The 22,500-nt window shown below is 44.5% G+C and overlaps 1 protein-coding gene across 2 annotated transcripts in view; it reads left to right on the top strand.

The window, feature by feature from the left end:
• obsl1a (obscurin like cytoskeletal adaptor 1a) overlaps nucleotides 1-22,500 on the top strand; it is a 60,120-nt gene that overhangs the window by 18,775 nt on the left and 18,845 nt on the right. The window contains exons 10-25 of one of the 2 annotated variants that reach the window (XM_063211530.1): nucleotides 359-625; nucleotides 1,651-1,926; nucleotides 2,939-3,205; nucleotides 5,736-6,011; nucleotides 6,257-6,387; nucleotides 7,192-7,336; nucleotides 8,279-8,554; nucleotides 9,460-9,735; nucleotides 10,326-10,601; nucleotides 10,976-11,251; nucleotides 12,142-12,411; nucleotides 12,680-12,756; nucleotides 13,556-13,745; nucleotides 14,038-14,307; nucleotides 16,286-16,552; nucleotides 17,865-18,131. In XM_063211530.1, coding sequence (XP_063067600.1) covers nucleotides 359-625; nucleotides 1,651-1,926; nucleotides 2,939-3,205; nucleotides 5,736-6,011; nucleotides 6,257-6,387; nucleotides 7,192-7,336; nucleotides 8,279-8,554; nucleotides 9,460-9,735; nucleotides 10,326-10,601; nucleotides 10,976-11,251; nucleotides 12,142-12,411; nucleotides 12,680-12,756; nucleotides 13,556-13,745; nucleotides 14,038-14,307; nucleotides 16,286-16,552; nucleotides 17,865-18,131 — 3,807 coding nt within the window. The remainder of the gene's footprint in view (nucleotides 1-358; nucleotides 626-1,650; nucleotides 1,927-2,938; nucleotides 3,206-5,735; nucleotides 6,012-6,256; nucleotides 6,388-7,191; nucleotides 7,337-8,278; nucleotides 8,555-9,459; nucleotides 9,736-10,325; nucleotides 10,602-10,975; nucleotides 11,252-12,141; nucleotides 12,412-12,679; nucleotides 12,757-13,555; nucleotides 13,746-14,037; nucleotides 14,308-16,285; nucleotides 16,553-17,864; nucleotides 18,132-22,500) is intronic. The other variant, XM_063211531.1, reaches the window with a different exon arrangement.

Here is a 22,500-nt window from a genome sequence, read left to right on the forward strand (position 1 = left end):
TAACAAAAAAAAGTAGGCCTACTAGTACTGGTTAAAGGCAAATATTTTAATTTTCTTTTTTCGTCTAATAATCCGTTGTAGTGGTAATACAGTGGTGGTAACCAGCAGTCATATTGGTTATAGTTCTATTATATGCATTGCTTTCTATTCTGTTCTATTAAATTAAGACAGACAGCTTCTCTTTGGTTATCTCCCACCTTCTTCCCCAATTTTCAGTACAAAAATGAAGATCCCTGTCAAACCCATAACTGTAACAGACATGATGAGGCAGTGTATGCTATTCTATTCTGTTCTACTCTACTATATTCTAATCTATTCCCAAATGAAATGACGATACCACTCGTTAATTCCCCTGCAGTTCCCGGTCCAAAGATCAAGACCCCTCTGCAGCCGGTGACCGTATCGGACGGTGACGAAGCGGTGTTCTCCATCGAGCTGTCGGCCACCATGGTGGGCACCTGGTTCCTGAACAGCACCCAGCTGCAGGACGGACCGGGCTTCATCATCCGCCAGAACCAGCACCAGCACCAGCTGCACATGCTGGCGGTCCGGGAGCTGTACAGCGGCGCCGAGATCACCTTCATCGCCAGCGGAGTGCGGGACTCCACACACCTGCACGTCAACCGTACGTATCCACCATATTATCCAACGTTACAAGGGTCGGCATTATTACTGTTTGGGTAGGAGCCGCTAGTGCTAAATCATTCAGAATGGCTGTGGGCAACCTAGTCAGAACTAGCAGACCGGAAATCCTGTGGTTGCACGATAAACTTTTAAATGGGCGGTGTTATTGGGTCGGGTAATATAGTGAATAGATTATAGTTAATCTGCACAACTGCACATCAGCCTTATATAGATTATTTATGTATCATACCTGCATGTCCATCGTACTCATAACCTTTCTATAGGTCTGTCGGTAAGACTTTACTTTACGGATCGCTAATAAGGTGGTAATTTCGTGTTAATTTCATAGTTATTTCATAGTTATTTCAGGATAATAACTGTTTGTTTTAGTAACAACAGCAAAATAACCATACAGTTTCCAGTGCATTGTGTGTGTGTGTGTGTGTGTGTGTGTGTGTGTGTGTGTGTGTGTGTGTGTGTGTGTGTGTGTGTGTGTGTGTGTGTGTGTGTGTGTGTGTGTGTGTGTGTGTGTGTGTGTGTGTGTGTGTGTCAACAAAGTGTCACCGTGCTGCGAGTCATCAGGGTGTCACCACAATGTACTGGAAACTGTATGGTTATTTTGCTGTTGTTACTAAAAACAAACAGTTATTACCCTGAAATAACTATGAAATAACTATGAAATTAACAGGAAATTACCACCTTATTAGCGATCCGTTAAGTAAAGTGTAACCGGTCTGTCTATATATCTACAGAGGATGAGGATCTACTCACCTGAAAAATAACTGTATGCATAGTCTATGATCACACTCTATCTCTGGGACTTACAAAATATGCACGTCAACTGTACGTAGACTATACTTAATCTACACACAAAACAGCATTTTTTTTAATAAAAAAAATAAAAACTGGAGAGCATCTCACTTAAGCCCACAAGTCATTTCTCAACTAATGTTATTTTCTGACCTGGTATGTTTCAGAGACAGTTGAAAGGTGATTTACGTAAAATAATCTTTGGTGTCCCTGCAGCTCGTGAGGTGAAGTTCACCCCCCTGCCTGAGCAGGACACGGCCAAGAAGGTAGAGGTAGGAGACGCCATAGTGCTGTACTGTGAGGTGTCCCACCCCTCCGCCATCGTCCAATGGATGAAGAACGGGGTGGAGCTGCAGGTGACGGATGGCCTGACTGTCCAATCAGAGGGCAACATGAGGAGGATCGTCATCCAGGAGGCGGACTGGGCCCATGCAGGGGAGTACAGCTGCAACGTCAAGGGGGATGCCATCAAGTTCAACGTGGAGGTGGAAGGTGAGATATGAGGGAGGGAGGGAGAGAGAGAGAGAGAGAGAGAGAGAGAGAGAGAGAGAGAGAGAGAGAGAGAGAGAGAGAGAGAGAGAGAGAGAGAGAGAGAGAGAGAGAGAGAGAGAGAGAGAGAGAGAGGCTGTAGAGAGAGAGACTGTAGCGAAGAGGAGTAGAGTTGGCCAGCTGGGACTCGAACCCAGACCTTCTGGAGTAGTAAACCGGGGCTCTGACTGCCACACCAAAGAGCCAGGTTCGTTGGCATGTCAGTCAGAACACACCCACAACCCTAGTGATGGTCACTCCATCACAGAGACACAGAGAGAGAGAGAGAGAGAGAGAGAGAGAGAGAGAGAGAGAGAGAGAGAGAGAGAGACAGAGAGAGAGAGAGAGAGAGAGGCAAAGAGAGAGAGAGTGAGATCATTTCTGCGTCCACAATTGTCCACACTTACTGTATTTTTGAAGTTTCTGTCCCAAACATTCCTCTTGAATATGACACATTAGACATTAGTAATTTTATTCTGTCTCTGTAATAAATATACTGCTGGGCCACCAGTCATCTGACACAGACTGACACATACAATAACTAACGTCCTCTAGGTGGGAGGGCCACGTTCTCACCCATGCCAGAGGTGAAGGGTTGTTAGTAATGTACTTTTTATGTCCCTGCATGCAGTAATTTGTTGCATTAGCTGCGCTTACATGGGCACTTTTATTCAAACCGATGAAATGATTTACCAGTTTAAATCGGTTTAAACAAACTGTGTACATGGGCAGTTTTCTCATTGAATCGGTTCTAAACCGCCTAATATAATCGGTTTAAATATTTAAAGCGTTAATATTTAAGGAGATTATTTCACTGTTTTCAGGAAACATTTTTAATCTGTTTGTGCATATTATCCGATAAAAACTGCCCATGTGCATGCTGCTACTGTTTGGACATGCTACAGTGTAGCAGCTTATAAAAGTGTTTGACACAGACTGTCCTCTGCTGCACACACTATTACTAACAACCCTCTAGCTGGGAGAGCCACGTTTTCGCCCGTGCCCGAGGACTTGAAGAGCAGGAGCGCGGAGGAGGGAGAGGAGGTGGTGCTGCACTGTAACGTGTCCGACCCCAACGCGGATGTCACCTGGCTGAAGGACGGCAAGCCTGTGGAGGGGGTGGAGCTACAGGCCGAGGGCAGGCGGCGCACCTTGGTCATCAAGGCGGCCAGTCACCTGCACGCCGGGACGTACACCTGTCAGTCCAATGACGATGTCAGTGTGTTTCAGGTGGACGTCACAGGTGACGTGAAAGGACGAGAGTTTGTTACCTTCGAATTTTTGTTTTTGTTTATGTTTCCTATTGTGGCTTTTATAGGTGCACTGTGTAATATTTTTTGTAGTTTATTTCCAGAATTCATGCTGCTTATTCACAAATATTACCTTTTTCACAAATAGTTACCAACCACCATTACATTCTAAGTATTCATAATGACTAGGAAATTGAAATGTTCATACATGAAAAGATAAATCTTCTCCATTTCCACCTTGTTGATTTTTCTGAAATATATATGTTTAGCTGCGAAACATACTGTGCTTTGGTCATACTAGTACATTTTTAGCTTTTCACTTATATTAGTAAATGTAATGAAAATATCAAATTTGGCCAGCAGCAGCACAGTTTCATTGAGTAGCATAGTTGCAATACCTACTCTGGCCACAATCCTACACAGTGCACCTTTAATTACAGTAAACCCTCTGACTGCACTGCACAGTACAATATGTCTTGTCAATTCAACATTTTAGAGAGTACACTGATGGAGGACCAAATAATCTTCAGAAGATCATACATTGAATCTCAAAGTGTTGAATTTATACTGCCTGTTTTACTTTGTGGCTGGTGAGAGAATTGTGGGCTTTGAATGATGCTAGCTGGGGTGGTGGAAGAGATGGATGATAAAGTTGTGCGCCGATTTACATCTAATATTTAACTAATCTAACATCCTCTTTCCCCTAAATAATTACGTCTTCACTTCAACAGCACATCTTGATCATTCATGTCTAATATGCGATTTTTCAAATGAGCATGCTTGTATGTGAACCGCTGTGTTTGACCGGCTGACATTATTGAGGAGGTATTCAGACGTTCAATACTTTATTACATACTTTCATTCATATGCTTAAGATCACATATTATCCAGAAACAAATTCTGCATATGTTAAAGCTAATATACCAAGAAGGGTGTTTTCCTCATTCTGCTGTTGGTCAATGCTATTTAAAACTGTGCCGTTGAAAAACAACTTAGGGCCTCCGCACATCGGCTCCGACAAAGTGCGGAGGACTGCTCTGCCAAAGTTCGATTCCATTGTTTTCAATACAACCCCACACATTGACTCCGATGTCGATGTGTATTTCGGCTTGCGATTAGGGACCAGTTCTATTTTGTCGGATCCACCCTGATTATTCATGTTCTGCTGTGGTGAAATTGTGTGCGGGGTAGCTGAAATTGTCGGAAGCAAAAGTGCTCCGCAGTGCTGTCAGAACTGATGTACGGAGGGCCTTAAACACACGCATGTCTGCATCTATTTCAAAACAATTTCCGATATTTAATTTAATTTCCAATAATTCATCTATTCATCAGTCATTTCACAAATTCAATGCAAAGTATGATCCAGTAACGAAGGGTGTGTTTTTGTTTCCTGGTGAACCAGTAGCCTACTGGTACACTGCCCTTTCACGCCTCTCCGCAGGCGGGGTTTAGTCAAAAGATGCTTGCACGCGGTTGGAGCAACCTCATATGAATGACATGACACTTCGACCACTCACGTTGAAGCTTTGTGACGTAGGACGTGTCGTCACGTAAGCGCCGCCAGGTCGGGAACCAAAACAGAACAACGTCCTTTAGAAAATCAACTTAAGGTATTTTGGATAACACCGCTGAAATTGCTGCTTCCATCCCGACGCATGATAACTCCTCGCACGCCGCCATTACTGTTGTGATTCAGGGAGGGGGCGGGCACAGCCGAACTACCCTGGGGGAGGGTGTTGCGTTCGATAAACGTCATACCCACTGAAATCCCTCCCTACGATCCTGATTCGTCGTGCTGCCCCGGTTATTTCGAAAACGGAGGAGGAGAGCGAATCACAGGTGTACCAGAAGGATTGTGTAGCCCAGCCCCCTGGGCGTCAACACATAGCTTCTGGTTCACCAGGAAAGTGTTTTTGGTGTAACCAGGAATAATTGTTGTGACTTGTGTTTCAGGGTAAACCATCATTCCCCTCTCCAGACTAATGTTATTTTTCCTTTCTTTGACAATCCAGTGACTTACAAATGACAGAAAACCCACCATTAATAATTGCACATCTCACAGAAAACCACACCCTTAATCACTGTACACTAGTACAGTAATAACACATCTTACATGCTCATTGCACAACATCAATTTGCTCACAGGGCACCTGGGAATTAGCTGAATTCCAAGTCTCCTTAATGGCTACCTTAAACCCTGTGCACTGTCACTCTATATGACTGACTAACGTACACCCTTAAACCCCTATGCATTCCAACTGTGTAACTTTGTTTTGGCCGATTTCTCTGCAGCTTTGTTTCTCTATGTATGTTTTGTTCTGCAGCCGACAGCAGCATGTAGGGGTGTACCCTTTTAGAATTAGTACTGCAAAGTATTGCTTTTATCCAATCACCTCCTCTCCCGCTCCTCTTACATTTCTATTCTACTGTGTATAGAGGTTGGGGTTGCCACCTCCCCATGCTCACACACACTCCAGCCATCTTGCTGTGTGTAACTGTGTTTTTGGGGTAACCCCCCTGCAGGTCCCCCTGTGTCCTTCAAGCAGCTGTCAGAGGATGACCTCCAGAAGTCCTCCATGGAACTGGACCCTGTGGTGCTCTACTGCGAGGTGTCCCGGCCCGACGCCCTCGCCCACTGGACAAAGGATGGTGTGGAGGTGGAGGACAGTGACAACATCAAGATCCAATCAGAGGGCGAGATGAGGAGGCTCATCATACGCTCCGCGGCGATGTCGGACGCTGGCACATACACGTGTCATGCTGGGGACAACAGCATGTCATTTACAGTTGATATCAAAGGTAGGGCTGGATGGATTCAAAATTACAGAAAACACACAAATCAATTATTTACCTAAAGGTGGTTGTGTAGGTTAATATTTAAAATATTTTCACCACTTTGTTTTGAGTTTAAACTACTCTGCATCGTATTTGAATCTTCGTTTAGAATGGAGTTTGTTTACGGCCAATTTACCAATGCTTGGAACGCTCAATCAGCCGAACACAATCAAGAACCAGATTGCACAGTGTTGTTGTGTTTTATCCAGAGCCCCCAGTGATGATCGTGGACCCCAAGGATGATGTGGCGATGGACAGGCACCTGGGTGAAGAGATTGTGCTGAACTGCGAGCTGTCTCGTTCCAGCGGGGGGGCCCAGTGGTTCAAGGACGGCCTGGAGGTGACTTATCACATTACATTGCATCACATTACATTACAATTAGCTGATGCTTTTATCCAAAGTTAAAGTTACAGTTATCGAGGTACAGGGTACTGTTTACAGTCCCTGGAGCAATGTGGGGTTAGGTGCCTTCCTCAAGGGCACTTTAGCCGTGGATGGAGGTGTAGGGAGAGGTAAGGGAGGGATTCGAACCTGCAATTCTCTGACATAACCCTCTGAGGTCCGAGTGCCCTTCAGAGGGCAATTGGTCTCCAAAAACAAATCTGTAACTCTGTGAGTTTTTGTCATTGAAACATATAAGTCACACCATTAGAAACCTCAGACCTTCCAGGTTCCAAATATATATATATATATATGAAATGAAAATACTTGAAAATGTCAGGGTGGTGCAAGCAGCCTAAAAGCCTCTGAAAAGCCTTAGACCTCAGAGGGTTAAGACAATCTCCCTAACCATAAGGCCACGGCTGCCCATTTACTCATGTTCTCTCAATATCTTAGTTAGCCATGTGTATGTCATTGGCTAATTTGTATTATAGCCTTTAAATAGTTTTCATGTTCATGTTTACTTTCATTTGCACGGTTTCACCCATTCCAATTTGAAATGTTATCCATTTTTGATATAGCATTTTTATCTTCTGTTTATTAGTTTATAAATTGAACATTTGTTTAGGATTACCTTGTCTTTTATCCATAATTGTTGTATTACTATAATATTTCTGTTACCAAGTGTTCTGAGACCATGGATTTAATAAAGAAACTCTAATAAATCGGACTTGAATTGAATTGCATCAAATTGAATTGAAGGTGCTGGAGACGGATGAGAATGTGATCATGACATCAGAGGGACCCTACAGGAGGCTGACCATCAAGAATGCCACCGCGGAAGACTCCGGGGAGTATGTCTGTGACACAGGCGGAGATTCAGTCTTCTTCCAGCTCAATGTAGCAGGTGTGTGTGTGTGTGTGTGTGTGTGTCTGTGTGTCTGTGTGTGTGTCTGTGTGTGTGTGTGTGTGTGTGTGTGTGTGTGTGTGTGTGTGTGTGTGTGTGTGTGTGTGTGTGTGTGTGTGTGTGTGTGTGTGTGTCTGTGTCTGTGTCTGTGTCTGTGTCTGTGTCTGTGTGTGTGGAGTGAGTGAAATGCCACAAAAGTGTCATGGTGGCATCAAGAGGAATCTATAGAATCTTACTATCTCTATCTCAGTTGTATTATGTTCCGGTGTGATAAGGTGAAGACGTGTGCGCATAGCGTATTTACTAACCCACCTAAAGATGCATTACTGTACGGGCCTACCTGGCCCAGCCCCAAGGGCCAAAGAACCAAGGGGGCCCTGAAGCCTGAGCCATTGGGAACCTTGCCATTCCACGGAGAGGGGGGCCTTTCTTGTTGTCTGGCCCAGCTGTCCCTCTGAGCCGCCAGTGTGTATGGAATCCATCCCATTAGCTGGAACTGGAGATTGTGATGATGTACTAACTTACACGTCTCCTCTCCTCTGCACAGCTCCCCGTGCATATCATCTCTCCGAGATGGTGTGTGTGTGTATGTGTGTGTGTGTGTGTGTGTGTGTGTGTGTGTGTGTGTGTGTGTGTGTGTGTGTGTGTGTGTGTGTGTGTGTGTGTGTGTGTGTGTGTGTGTGTGTGTGTGTATTGACACACTTCCCTCCCCAGTGTACACGTCTCTAATGTCCCAACATGATCCCAAAGTAGATAGAGAGAGTGTGTGTGTGCATTAGCCTCTCTAAAACCTCCGTTGTGTATCGAGTCCCTGAATGAACCCCAAGTAGACTGTGATGTGCATGCGCGAGTGTGTGTGTGCATGCGTGCGTGCTTGCGTACGTCTGTGTGTGTCTGTGCGCTTGTGTATTAACTCCACATGTGTGTGTGTGTGTTCCACAGAGCCCCCGGTGCGTATCGTCTCCCCGCGCGAGGACGAGGTGGAGTGTGTGTGGCAGGCGGGCGAGGAGGTGGAGCTGGTGTGTGAGCTCAGCCGAGCGGACGGCCAGGTCATGTGGTTCCGAGACGGCCTGGAGGTGGATGAGGCCGACGGGCTCACCCTGGTCGCCGACGGCGCCCACAGGAAGTTGATCATCCCCGCTTCCTGCTCGGAGGACACGGGGGAGTACATATGCGAGACGTCCGACGACCAGGTCACCTTCATGCTGATCGTAGAGGGTACGAAGATTTGTATAGGAGTCAAAGACGGCGCAACATGACATTACATTACATTACACTTAAAAGACACTTTTATCCAAAGCGACTTACAGTTATGTGCAGGGTATGGGTGTCAGTCCCTGGAGCAGTGTAGGATGAGGTGCTTTGCTCAAAGGCACCTCAGCCATGGACTGAAGTAGGGAGAGGAAGGGTGGGATTTGAACTTGCAATTCTCAGATCTAAAGCCCATCTCCTTAACCACGAGGCCAAGGCTGCCCCAACGACGTCTAATGCCCATCAATTAATTAGTAATTGGTGGTTGATATGCTGCTGCTATGAATATGCTTCTTAGATAGTTCACTAAAAACAAACAAACAAACAAAAAATCCATACAACAGTGGCACTGGTCATTGTGCCGCCCTGACGTGTGCTACTGCTGAAACATCACTGACCCGCATACAGACTGTAGATTTGCATGAACTACTCCAGGGGTTTCCCAGACTTAACCATAACAAGGCCCTCTACACAGCAGTAGATTGCAACCAAGGACCCTCCTACATGGGATCGTGCCTTACTATTTTTTCCTGCACACCTTCATTCACAACCATAGTCTAGGGCTAAGGAGTCAGTGGCCACCTGGATATATAAAACATTACAGATTATGATAATAAGGTTCAGAGATGCAACAGATTATTATGATGCTATTCTTATTTAATGGGAATATTATTTATCGTTTTGGTTTTTGTGGTGTGGTTTTTGTGGTATGCATTAGGTATTCCATTTATTCATTCATTTTTTTGTTCTGCTATACTTTTGATTCCAACTTGTTATCTGTTTTTTAGTTTCATCTTTTCATCTTGTTCCTCCTTCCCCAAATTACTATTGCCATTGCTATTTATGTAGTATTGTAAACATTCTTGTCCCAGAGCCCCAAGTCCAGCTGGTCGTGCCCCCCACAATGAAGACTTCTTTGGAGCCGGTGTCTGGCGAGCCCCTGGTCCTGGAGTGCGAGGTCTCCCGTGACAACGCGGAGGTGCGCTGGCTAAAGGACGGGGTGGAGGTGGAGCTCGATGACAATGTCACTGTGACAACTGATGGCCTGGTCCGCAGGCTCACCATCCACTCGCCCTCTAAGGCCCACTCGGGGAAGTACACCTGCAACACCAAGGACGCCGCCATAGACTTCACTGTCAATGTCAAAGGTCAGATTTCCAATGAGTCTTTGCATTCTGTGAAGATCTGTGTCATATGTCCCACAGTACATCTTAGTCAAAATAATTCAGTTGTAGGCAACGAGATGTAGGCTTGAAGACGTTCCATCTGTTCTCTCATGCTTCCACAACTTTAATGGATCTATTAAGTTCATTATGTCTTTTTTATTAAACCACGTCTTTAGTTTTCTTTTGTTTCAGACATGTAAAAGTTTGCCTGACATGTTTCGATGGTGTAACGAATTAGTTTTCAATATGCCTTTGGAATTCATGTGTTGTGATGAGGCCATGAACCTTGGTTTGGATCCTCAAAATCTATTTGTGTTTTTAGTACTGTTTTAAAGCTCGATTCCATATCCCCTAACCTAACCCTCAATCAGTCAGTCAGTCAAATAACCAATCAATCAATCAATCATTCAATCAATCAATCAATCAATCAATCAATCAATATCAATGTGTACTTACACAGCAAAAAAATGTGGTGTCAATATTTCAGAGTAAACCTGTATAAATCCAGACACTGGTATTTTTACAGCATACTATATAAACATGCTGTTGTTGTTGTTGTTGTGTGTTTCCAGAGCCGCCAGTGTTGATCCTGCGTAAGTCAGAGATAGAGACAGATCGCCAGTGTGAGGTGGGAGAGGACGTGGAGCTGGAGTGTGAGCTCTCCAGAGCCGAAGGGAAGGCCTGCTGGTACAAGGACGGAGAACGCCTGGAGCAGAACGAACGCTTCTGCATCGAGGAAGAAGGGACCTTTAGAACCCTCATCATCCTCAACGCAGACCAGGAGGACGCCGGCGAGTACTTCCTGGATGCCTTGGACGATACCATCACCTTCAATGTCAAAGTGCAAGGTAAGAAGACACTACTCGTATGTATTACACATCAATCTTATGCTTATGCTTTAACCCTAAATTCGTCCTTCATACTCACTTTACCCTGAACTGTCAGTCAACTGATGATTTTTAATTTAGTTTAGTTTAGTTGTGGTTTATTTTATATGGACAAATACATATCAAGTAGACCGGTGGTTCTTAATATTCTTGATTGAGACATTAATCAATACCTTAATGACTTTAAATGGTAACCAAAACATGTTTTCATTTGCAATCTCTGGTGCACTCCCCGGTGGTGCCCGCACCCAAGGTTCAGAACCACTGATGTAGACTGTACAAGAGCCCATAGTTTGGGTCACCAACCATAGCCCATTGTCCCCTTATCCGCCCAGAGCCCCCTGTCACCATCGTGGGTAACTCTGACGAGCTGGAGCACCAGGACATGGCGCTGGGCGATCAGCTGATCCTAGCCATCGAGGTGTCGCGACCCAACGCCCCCGTGGATTGGTACTGCAACGACCGGAAGCTCGTGGAGGACGAGCGCACGCATATCGAGTGCTACGGAACACTCCGGAAGCTCATCATCAACGACATGAGCCCCAGCGACTCAGGGAAATACATGTGTGACGCGGGCACGGATAAGATGGTGACCACTGTCAAAGTACAAGGTGAGTGTGTTATAATATTCCTCTTCATTGGTTGAAGCCAAATTTCTTATGTGTAATAGTGTAGTTTTTCTGTTGTCAGTTGTCCACATTGTGAATATTTAGTATTTAACAAGACAGTACTCTGAAACACTCAGATGCCTGCCGTCTTAAAGGGACACTGTGCCGGAAATGGTCAAAAAGGTACTGCAACTATGCTGCTCATTGAAACTGGGCTGCCTATTGCCAAATTTGATCTTTACATGGAAGTTTACTAAGTAATAAACAAATATTTTCTAGTATGGTCCAAGTAGAGTCATTTTTGCAGCTAAAAATGGCTATTTCTGGAAATTCAAAATGGAGGACCATGGAGAAGATCCCCCTTTTCATGTAAGAAAAGTGCAATTTTTTCAGTCATAATGAATACTTAGAATTTTATGGTGGTGGTAAGTATTCATGAAAAAGGTAACATTAGTGAATGGGTAGCATGAATTCTGGAAATAAACAACTGAAAATCTCACACAGTGTCCCTTTAAGTCTACAAGTCCACATTCCATACAACATGAAGCCATGAGTGTTTTCCGTCCAGATTTGCTTACTATTCATCATCTATGGTGGCACAAAATGCACACCGTCCTGCCAGAATTAAGATGAAGTAGAAGGTGAAAGGACGGGCCTACTAGTACTATACAACTATGACAGTCTATGAGTCTTTAGTAATACTGTATATTATGACTTGATCATGTAAGTGCAAATTTATAACAGGGGCCATGGCCTAGCACACTAATTTATCCTGTGTTAATGTGTGTGTGTGTGTGTGGGTGTGTGCATGTGTGTGTGTGTGCACTTGTATGCGAGTGGATGCATGTGTATCATCCTGTGTGTATTTCTTCTCCACTGTTTCCCTTCCCCAGAGCCCCCAGTGACCATCGTGAATAAGCAGGCGGTGAACAAGGTGACGGGTTACGAGGCCGAGTCGGTGACTTTCGAGGTCTACATCTCCCGCGAGAAGCCTGTGGTCAGGTGGATGAAGGACTGGACCCCCGTCAATAACGAGCGCTTCCGCATGGGCTACGAGGGCACGCGCCACTACCTGGTCATAGACCCCCTGCGCAGGTCAGACAGCGGCGAGTACACCTGTGACGTGGGCAACGACGAGATGCAGTTCAGCCTGCTCGTCAAAGGTGAGACAACTCTCCGGAATGGCTGTCGACTTTGCCTGTCTGTTTGTCTGCCTATCTGTCTGCCTTTCTGTCTGTATGTCTGTCTATGTCTGCCTGTCATCCTACTCTAAAAAGTAAGAGGAGTGAAAATGTTGCAGAATGAAATTTGCCTCTCTGTCTGTCTATGTCTGCCTGTCTATCTGTCTCTGTCCTTCTCTCCGTGTAGGTTAGAGATGATAGATTTCTAAAAAGAAAAGAGAGAAGTTTTTTTTCCCCTCTTTTTACACAGAGATGCGTATTAAATTCCTGCGGCCAATGACAAACTCGGTGGGGTACCAGGATGGCATGGTGACCCTCAGCTGCCAGGTGTGTAAACCCATTTTTGTACATTCGCAACTCCTCAAATACACTGTGAAAATTAGAATGTTACTCAAAGAGGTCCCTTTCCTTCAAGGTCCCTTCCTCCAAGATCCTGAAAGTTCTTAGAAGAACTACAATGTTATCTAAGGATCAAAGGTTTCCTCAAATAACTTTTAGGGTTTTTTTTGCATGCCACTATGGTGGAACCCCTAAATGTTCTCTGAAGAGCCCTTTAGACAATCTCAGGGTTCTTCCAATCACTACAGTATTGGTTCATCAGAGAACCTGTAGGGTCTTCCTCACAATGGCACAGTATATGGCACTGTATGGCACTGTATGTCATAGTACACAGTAGAAAACACTAAAATATTTCGACATGGTGATGATGAGGTGCCCGTTGAGTATAATATGCCCAAAGCAGATGTCTTGTACATTGATGTACTCATTGCTAAGTGTAGAAGACCAAGGCAGATGTGCAGTACATAGCTTAGGTGTGCAAACCCAACGTGACATGCATTATATAAAGTAGAGTTATGGACGTAATTAGAACACCAGTAGTATGCAGCTGTGTAATATCATACTACTAGTGTTGTAATTACATTTGTTACAAGGTAAGGTAAGGTAACTTTATTTGTACCCGAAGGTAGATTTGGTTGCAGGCAAAAGTAGCAAAAGCTTACACAGACAACACAGTACTGACACACAAAAAACTTACACCAACAGCCCAGTACTACTTTATAGATGTCTGTTTATATACAGTATATATCTCTTCATATACTGTAATAGGTGTGTTCATACTCTCTAGGTGTGTAAGCCCAAGGCGGACGTGATGTGGGTGAAGGACGGTCTGGAGGTGGTGCCCAGCCGCCGCTTCTCCATCCGGGCCAACGACACTGAGCGCTCCCTCACCATCCACCGCCTCACCCGCGAGGACGCCGGGGAGTACCGCTGCGAATCCAGGGACGACTTCACTACCGCATACCTCAGAGTGGAGAGTAAGTGTGTGGGTGTGGGTGTGGGTGGGTGTGGGTGTGTGTGGATGGGGAAACGGATGTGTGAGTTCGTGCATGCGTGCGTGTGTGAACAGGGAGACTACCGGTCCAAATCCAGAGAGGTCTTCACTACCATGTACTTTCAAGTGGATTGGTGTGTGTGTGAGTGTGTGTGGATGGTTTCACAAATCCAGTCCTGGAGCGAGAAGATGGCCACCTTCAAGTGTGTGGTGTTACCTGAGAACAGACAGAAACACTCACACATATTAAATCACATCTCTCTTGTGCTCCACAGTGCCTCGTGTGGTCGAGTTCCTGACGGAGCTCCACAACACCACGGTGTTGGAGGGAGAGGACGCCACCTTCAAGTGTGTGGTGTCGCCGGAGGACGTGGAGGTGGTGTGGCTGATGGACAACGAGCCCATCCCCCAGGACGACCGCTTCGTCACCTCGCACAACGGCCTCTGTCACACGCTGCTCATTCGCAAGTGCCAGATGCTGGACGCCTCGCGCATTACCGCCGAGGCCGAGGGGGTCACCTCGAAAGCCACTCTCAAAATACAAGGTAATGCGACACACAAGCACGCAAGCACGCATGCACGCACGCACACCTGATAGTGCTTCTCAACAAACTTTGAGTCAAGATGAATTCTTTGTTGGTCCTACTCAATGTTGATATAACACTGAAATGACACTGTGTTGCTTATACGCACTTTTATGTACAAACCCCAACTCCGGTGAAGTTTGGACGTTTGGTAAACAGTGAATAAAATCAAAATGCTATCATTTTCAAAACATTCAATCTATTCATTAGATGGAGAATAGTGAAAAGACAACATATTAAGTGTTAAAACCGAGAAAAAATATTGTTTTGGGGGACATATGTACTCATTTCTAATTTGATAAATGCAACACGTCTCAAATACTGTAAGTTGGGACAGGGATCAGTGAAATTTAGTAAACATCCAAATAAGATAAGACAACAAAGAAGAACATTTCAAAATGAATTGTACTGATGGACAATATAGGTGTCCAGGTATAAGATCATCACAGAGAGGCTGAGTCACTCAGAATTAAAGATGCAAAGGTAATAATTACCATAGTTATTACATACATTTTTTAATTTCTTTTGATTTACCACGATTGAGTGTATATAAGACATATTTTTGTTATTAAAATCATTGTATAGGTTCATGACATCATGAAATATATATTGGCTGTATAGTAGTCTCACTCTAGCACTCTAGAGCTATTGAAAATTGACCATATTAAGAATGCTTAATGCGTGCAAATGATACCGGGGTGTAACATTCTCCTAAGCACCTGAGCTCACTTGAAATAGACTCAGAAGACATGGGAAACTGTCCTTTACTTACAAAAGTCAGCAGAAGTTGTAGAAGTCCATTCTTTTTGACAATAATAGAGCATTGCACATCCTGTGCTACAGTGAAAATGGACCATCCAACTTGTGTTAGTGCTAACTTCAAAAGTCAGCCTCCATGATGGCATGCGGGTGCAGTAGTGCATTGGTTAAGATGTTCTCACTCATCTGTAGAGTTAAATACAGTGCTGAATGGTATAAATGGGTTTTAAACAGCATGGAAAGCCACTCATGCATTATATTTTGAAGGGAGATCTTCGATTACTGCCACATAGTAAGGTCAAATTGCATTCTCTACTATGTTTTAACAGTTTGGCTCCAGGTGATAAAATGGTGGGCTTTTGGTCAAGACCTGTCACACTGTAAGCACTACAGAAAGGAAAACATTGCAAAACATGACAAGGAATACACCCACCATATAAGCTGGTGAAATCATTATATAAAATCATCTTATCGGTTAATGTTTTTAACTGTTAAGTGTTGTCTTTTGTTTTGTTTTTAGTCTTCCTCGATATTTGCAGCCTTTCATTGTCCCCGTCCCAACTCTTTTGAGACGTGTTGCATTTATCAAATTAGAAATGAGTACATATGTCCCCCAAAACATTTTTTTTCTCAGTTTTAACACTTAATATGTTGTCTTTTCACTATTCTACATCTAATGAATAGATTGAATGTTTTAAAAATCATAGCATTTTGATTTTATTCATTGTTTACCAAACGTCCCAACTTCACTGGAGTTGGGGTTTGTATGAAGTGTGTCAGTGTATAAAAGTGTACGTTTAAGACATAATTGTATGAATGCTGTACTGAATGCTTTATAATCGCTGTATAATTGCTATATTTGCTGTATGTATGTATAATAGTACATAAAGTGTGAATATGCTGTATCTGTGGTCAGTGATGGTCAAAATAGATTCATTAGTTACAATGTCGTTACGAATAATAACTCAAATGACTTGGTTTTACCTGTCCAATTCAGCCTGGTGATTGGCTGGTTGAATAATCACCTAGTTAAAGTGGACGAGTAAAATAAGTTAATATGCAATATGTGCAACTGGATTGTAACCAATGAATTAATTTTGCCCATCATTGTCTATGGTGTACATGTGTGTGGGAAATATGTGTTTTGATTGGTCTTTGTGTGTTTGATTGGCATGTCCAGAGGCCCAGATCCTGTTCACCAAGCGCATGGAGCCGGTGGAAGGGGAGGAGTTTGGGGAGGCCACCTTGGAGACAGAGATCTCCTTGGAGACGGGCGAGGTGCAGTGGATACGGCAGGGCGTGGTCATCCAATCAGGGCCCCACTACACGCTCTCCTCCGTGGGCTGCAAGCGAAGGCTCACCATACACAACCTCACGCTGTCCGACCGCGGGACGTACCGCTGTGAAACCCTGCACGACCGCACGCAGGTCAAACTCAACGTGGAGCGTATGTGTCATGGATACACACACACACACATATACACACACATACACACTCATACACCAACACAAACACACACACACACACACGCACATACGCACATACGCACACAGGTATGCGGGCGCGTGCACATGCCTTAGACAGGTGACACCTACTTCACTCCGCGCAGGTCAAACTCAACATCTCACACACTGATATCCGACTTAGTGTATATCATAGCTTATAGCTTATATTACTATGCATCCTGCTGGCTGTCAGAGGACGCCAGTGATGCTCCAAAAGCGCATGGCAACAAGAAGAGCTGAGGACAGACTCCTGATTTGTGTCAGTGTCAGATGTCACGTCCTGATTGATGTCAATGTCATCCCTGTGGGTGTACGTTACATCTCTCTCTAATATAGACAGCCCATACAGCCCGTACAGACAGGTGCATCTGGTGTCCACCTGCACTACTGTAAATGTAAGGAGCTCTGGCTTAGTATCCAGTGTTTCCTCAGTGTCACTTCTGTTCTGTCACCTGTGCCTCAGGAATCTAGATAGATGGCTTTTGTCTCAGCTTTGGCACTGTCCTGGCAATGTCCTTAGCCTTAACCTAGCCCCGCCTAGTGTAGTCTAGCTCAACGGTTCTCAGCCTTTTTTTGGTCCCCTAAAATAACCCTGTCCTGGAAGACACATGGACAAAGCTCTGAGATAAAACAGACTGATGAAGCACTGGAATGACCCTGAGAGAGAGATGGAGAGAGAGAGAGAGAGAGAGAGAGAGACAGACAGACAGACAGACAGACAGACAGAGAGAGACAGACAGACAGAAGTCATTAACAATAGACTGCAATATAATATGAACACATTCCCAGACTGTTGATAGATTGGCAAGTGCTGCCAGACGCAACAATGACCTGTTGACACATCAAGGCTGAGAGAGGAGCTTTATGTACAGTACAGCAAGATCAGTGACCTTGACTTAAGTCACAATACGTGTAGTATAGTGTCATGTGATATGGTATAATTGCTTATTCAAAAATATATAATCAAAGAATAAAAAATATATAAATAATTACTTACATTATCTTAATTATTGTTAATGCCAGTAAATACTGTATATAACTCTGTATTTTCTACAAGTAGTGTACACAGCGTACAGTATGTGTGTGCGTGTAAATGTGCGTGTGCGTGCGTGCGTATCCTGTGTCCTCCAGAGCGTAACATGTTCCTGTGTAAGAGCCTGGTGGATGTGGAGACAGTAGAGCATGATCCTTCTCTGTATTTACTGTAGCTGTGTATTTAATCTGCATGTGTGTTTTGTGTATCCTCTACCCAGAGCGTAAGGTGTTCCTGCGTAAGAGCCTGAAGGACGTGGACACTTTCGAGCGCGAGACGGCGTCGTTCGAGGTGGAGTTGTCGCACGCGGACGTGGAGGGCTCGTGGCAGAAGGACGGCCTGCGCATCAAGCCCAGCACCACCTGGCGCGTCAGCAGGAACGGCTGTGTGCACGGACTCACCATGTCCCTCCTCACCCTCGAGGACACCGGCACCATCGTCTTCTCCTCCGAGGGACTCAGGACGTCCGCTCGCCTACAGGTCAACGGTATGGAAAAATGATCCATTAGCATTTTGGTAGCAGTTGCTAGTGCCAAATTATTCAGAGGGCTATGGGCAGTTTAACAGGAAGTAGCAAACAGAAATTCTGTGGTAGCACAAACATTTTTTAAATGGATGGGTTTAGTGGGCGAGCAGTTTTATTCTGCCGGTAATATTGTGTCCTCCTTACTGCACGAACATCCCCCCAGAAGGGAGTCAGCCCTATTTCCCACAGCCCATTGGTCCCACAGCCCGTTAGTCCCACAGCCCATTGGTCCCACAGCTTATTCTTGCTGCTCCATGTTTCACATTTTAAAGAAATTATTCAAATATAGGCCCTATTTTCCACAAGTTCATGTTCCTACATTCCGAGTAAACTAAGAGAACATGCCTTTCTCCCTGCCATGGGACATAGGGCCTATATTTGAATAAATTCTTAGAAATGTGGGAACATGGGCCAGTAGGTATAAGTGTGGGCCCATTGGGCTGTGGGACCAATGGCCCTAAAAATTAATGTTAAAAGTCTTAGTGATTTGGGACCAATGGGCCGTGGGACCAATGGGCCGTGGGAACATAGACACGCTCCCCCCAAAAGACACAGAAGCTAAATAGCATTGCTGGCTGGTTTCATAGCAAGAACGACATGAGCAACAAAAGCTACAGTTACAGTTACAGGAACAGTATGACAGTTAAAAGCAGAATGCAAACATTCCAGCATTCCTGATTGGCTGTGGTGGCTGTTGCTGAACTACCACTACACAGTCTCACCTCAAGTAGTCAATTTTTGACTACTCAATTTTTGACACCCCAAGACTGCAATTTTTGACGTCTTGGGTATTCCTTCCACGTCACATTTTGACTATGTCCTCAAAGGCGCCCCCTTGTGGCAGCATAACGTCATTGAGGTTAGGTTTAGGAATAGGTTTAGGGTTAGGCCACATAGTCAAAATGTGACGTGGAAGGAATACCCAAGACGTCAAAAACTGCCGTCTGGTCCAAGGTAGTCAGAAATTGACTACTTGGGGTGAGACTGCGTTGACTGCCATAATCACTGAACTACTGTCACTACAAACTGTTGCTCGTGTCGCTCAAATTGCCTCTTGTCGCCAGCTCCTCTATACAAAGTCAATTACTTCCGTCATTGTTGTCACGTGTGTCACGTTCAGTGTGTGTTCGTGGTATATGTGGCATGAAATCCTATATTTCAATTGTGCAGGTCTTACTGTAGGAGCTACCTATTTCCTCCCCTTCCATGCATTTGATGTTTCAGGAATACAAAGACATCATTGATTTAATCATCAGAACACAATACGTCACCTTGTGTTTCATGTCTATTTATTAACAACGCCAAAGGCAACTGTGAAATTTGCTGCTACTGTATTACAATTCTCCGAAGGGGGGAAAGTGGGGGTCAAGCCACACCTGAACAACTGCTTACTGACAAAATGCCTCAACTTCAAAGGGGGGATTTCTTTGAAAGCCCCCAGTAAAAGTTATTGACAACATCATTCATCCATATAAAACATTTCAAGTGTACTTGTTCCAGATGCATACACTATTAGCCATTTCATTGTAGTTAGCTTCCAACTTCCCGCTTCCATGAATGTGCCATTACTGAGAAGCCAGCTGCTGATAGTGACTCCCAGGATAGTACCTTTAAGCCCTGGCACACGTGCCAGCTCATTGTAGTTATTGAGTCACTTTCCTATAGTGGCTCTCAGGGGCAGTGTTATGGGGGAGCAGGGCATTTGTCCCTGGGCCCAGGGCCCTCCTGTATTGGTGATGGCGGCCCTATTGTGATGTTGGCAGTAAGCATGGGGGGGCCCAATCATCGTTTTGTCCTGGGGCCTTGGGTGTCTTGACATATTCATAGAGCATGGCCCAGTGTACACTTGCTGGTGAGAGCTCATAGTAGCTTGTTGTAGAGCAGAGGTGGATAAACTCAGGCTGGGGGGGCACATACGGCCCGCTGAGTCAATTCATCTAGCCCACAGAGTCTTACATGAAGGACAACCCATAAATAACCAACATTCTTAAATTACCAATGATTTCAGATTAGCATATTGCTGTATAAACTACTCTATTCATCTAAATGCATTTCATGAACATATACAGGACTTGAGTAGCCAACAAAATAGGTCAGGGCACATTATTTGTTGTTAATGACAGGCAATATACCTGTGATATCTCGCCCTTCGGTCAATAATCAAAACCCAATGTGGCCCTTAGCCGAAAATGATTGCCCACCCCTGTTGTAGAGCCTGTCACTCTCCTACAGTATAGTGGCTCTCCTCAGAGACACACAGCATGGCCCAGTACACACCTGCTGCAGGAAGCTCATCGACATGGTCGCAGAAGGTATCCCAGAAGGTCACAGAAGGTATCCCAACGACGCCCCTTTAAACTATTGAAGCGTCAATTAGGCTACCTCTGGAGAGATGAATGAAGGTCGTAACAAAGGAGCTTTGGAGAAACCCACAGCCTCTGTAGTGCTTGAGTCACTGTCCTATAGTGGGTCTCCGTAGAGATACACACAGCATTATCTCTTGCACACCTGCTAGTCTGTCATCACTGCTACAGGATGTCAGTCTGCCAAAGTCAACATAAGCCCCTCTTCACCACATGCATGACTGGATACGAGTTTTCTGCCTGAGTCATTTCACACATATACATAGAGACACACGCACACAGGCAGATAGACAGACAGACACACACGCACACACACACACACACACACACACACACACACACACACACACACACACACACACACACACACACACACACACACACACACACAAACACAACACACGACACACACAAACACAACACACGACACACACTTGCAGTCAAGTTATTTCAGACATCTCCATTCAGTGTCCTAGTCTGGCATCCCCTCACTCCAGTGGATTCCTAGAATATGGAGGTGACTAATGGACATGTTGAGACATATCAAATGGACATGAGATAGGACAGTGGCAGGCAGCACAAATATGAGATATCAAATGCATGAGGTACTATTATTATGGCAAGCCGGACTCGTGGAAATGACACTATTATGACAGGCAGAACCAATGTACTGTTGGGTATTGGGCAAGACGAATGGAAACGTTCTCAAAATATCAAGTGGATGAGATAGTCCAGTGACAGGCAGCACAAATGGGAGGTATCAAATGCATATTTATAGATATTTATAGAGGTAAGATTTTGGCAGGCCCAACTCATGGAAATGAGACTCCCAATGTAAACTGATGGCAGGACGAAAGGAAATGTTCTGAGGTAGGCCTATCAAATGGACGAGAGAGTACGGTCGCAAGTGTAACACCACTACACCACTAGTGGGTTACAAGAGTTATGATAAAATGGCCAATGTCCAAAAAGATTAAAAGGGAAGCTTGGATTGTCCGTAGAAGGGAAAAGAATATAAAAAAATAGAAAAGGGGGGAAATAGTCCGAGGGAGCGTCGAGTGTATTTTTGTCAGTAGGAGCCTATATGTGACGCTTATCTGGGGAAAGGCAGGGAATCCAATCTTCAAGGGTTCGGTCGCAGGTCAGGGACGTGACGTCGTTCACACAGGTGGGTAGGCTCGCCACCGGGTTCAGGGTTCAGGCAGGAATTGTAGGCTACACGTACTTAAAAACCAATCGGAGTTTCACGGTTGAAATCAAGTCTTCAAATCCAAAAAAAGAGAAAACTTCAAGTTCAAGTTCAAGTCAAGTTTATTGTCAATTTCTTTACATGCACTGGTCATACAAAGAATTTGAAATTGCGTTTCTTGCTCTCCCATGCAGACATAGACTAATCTAGGTAAGGACATAGACAGTACAGACATAGACAGTACTCATACATGGACATAGACAGTATGGACGTAGACATTGCTCATACAGACATTTAAAGTGCAAGACTGGACAACAGAAGACTTGTAGAGAACATACATTAAGAGGAGGTATTTTGTTGTGCTTTTTCTAAAAGTCCTTTATAGCGTTCTGACATAGTAATAGTAGCATTTGAAGAAAATAAATAATTAAAAAAGGTTTTATTAAATACACCAGCAGCAGTATGTGTGTGTGTGTGTGTGTGTTTGTATGTGTTTTGTGTGCGTGTGTGTGTGTGTGTGTGTGTTTGTGTGTGTGTGTGTGTGTGTGTGTGTGTGTGTGTGTGTGTGTGTGTGTGTGTTTAGTGCAGGTAGAAAGTGCGGTGTGCATTTGTGGTCCAGGAGAGAAAAGTTGAAAGAAGGTGAAAGTATGAAAGATGAAAGATGAATCAATGAAAGTTCAGAGAATCAAAAAGGTGGAGGTCTCAGTCAGGAATCAAAGAAAGTGAAAGTCTGTTAAACAAAGTGATCACCTAGCAACGGGCTGACCGCGAGCTGCGC

Source organism: Engraulis encrasicolus, chromosome 12 (genome assembly GCF_034702125.1).
Source record: "Engraulis encrasicolus isolate BLACKSEA-1 chromosome 12, IST_EnEncr_1.0, whole genome shotgun sequence".
NCBI classification, from domain to species: Eukaryota; Metazoa; Chordata; class Actinopteri; order Clupeiformes; family Engraulidae; genus Engraulis; species Engraulis encrasicolus.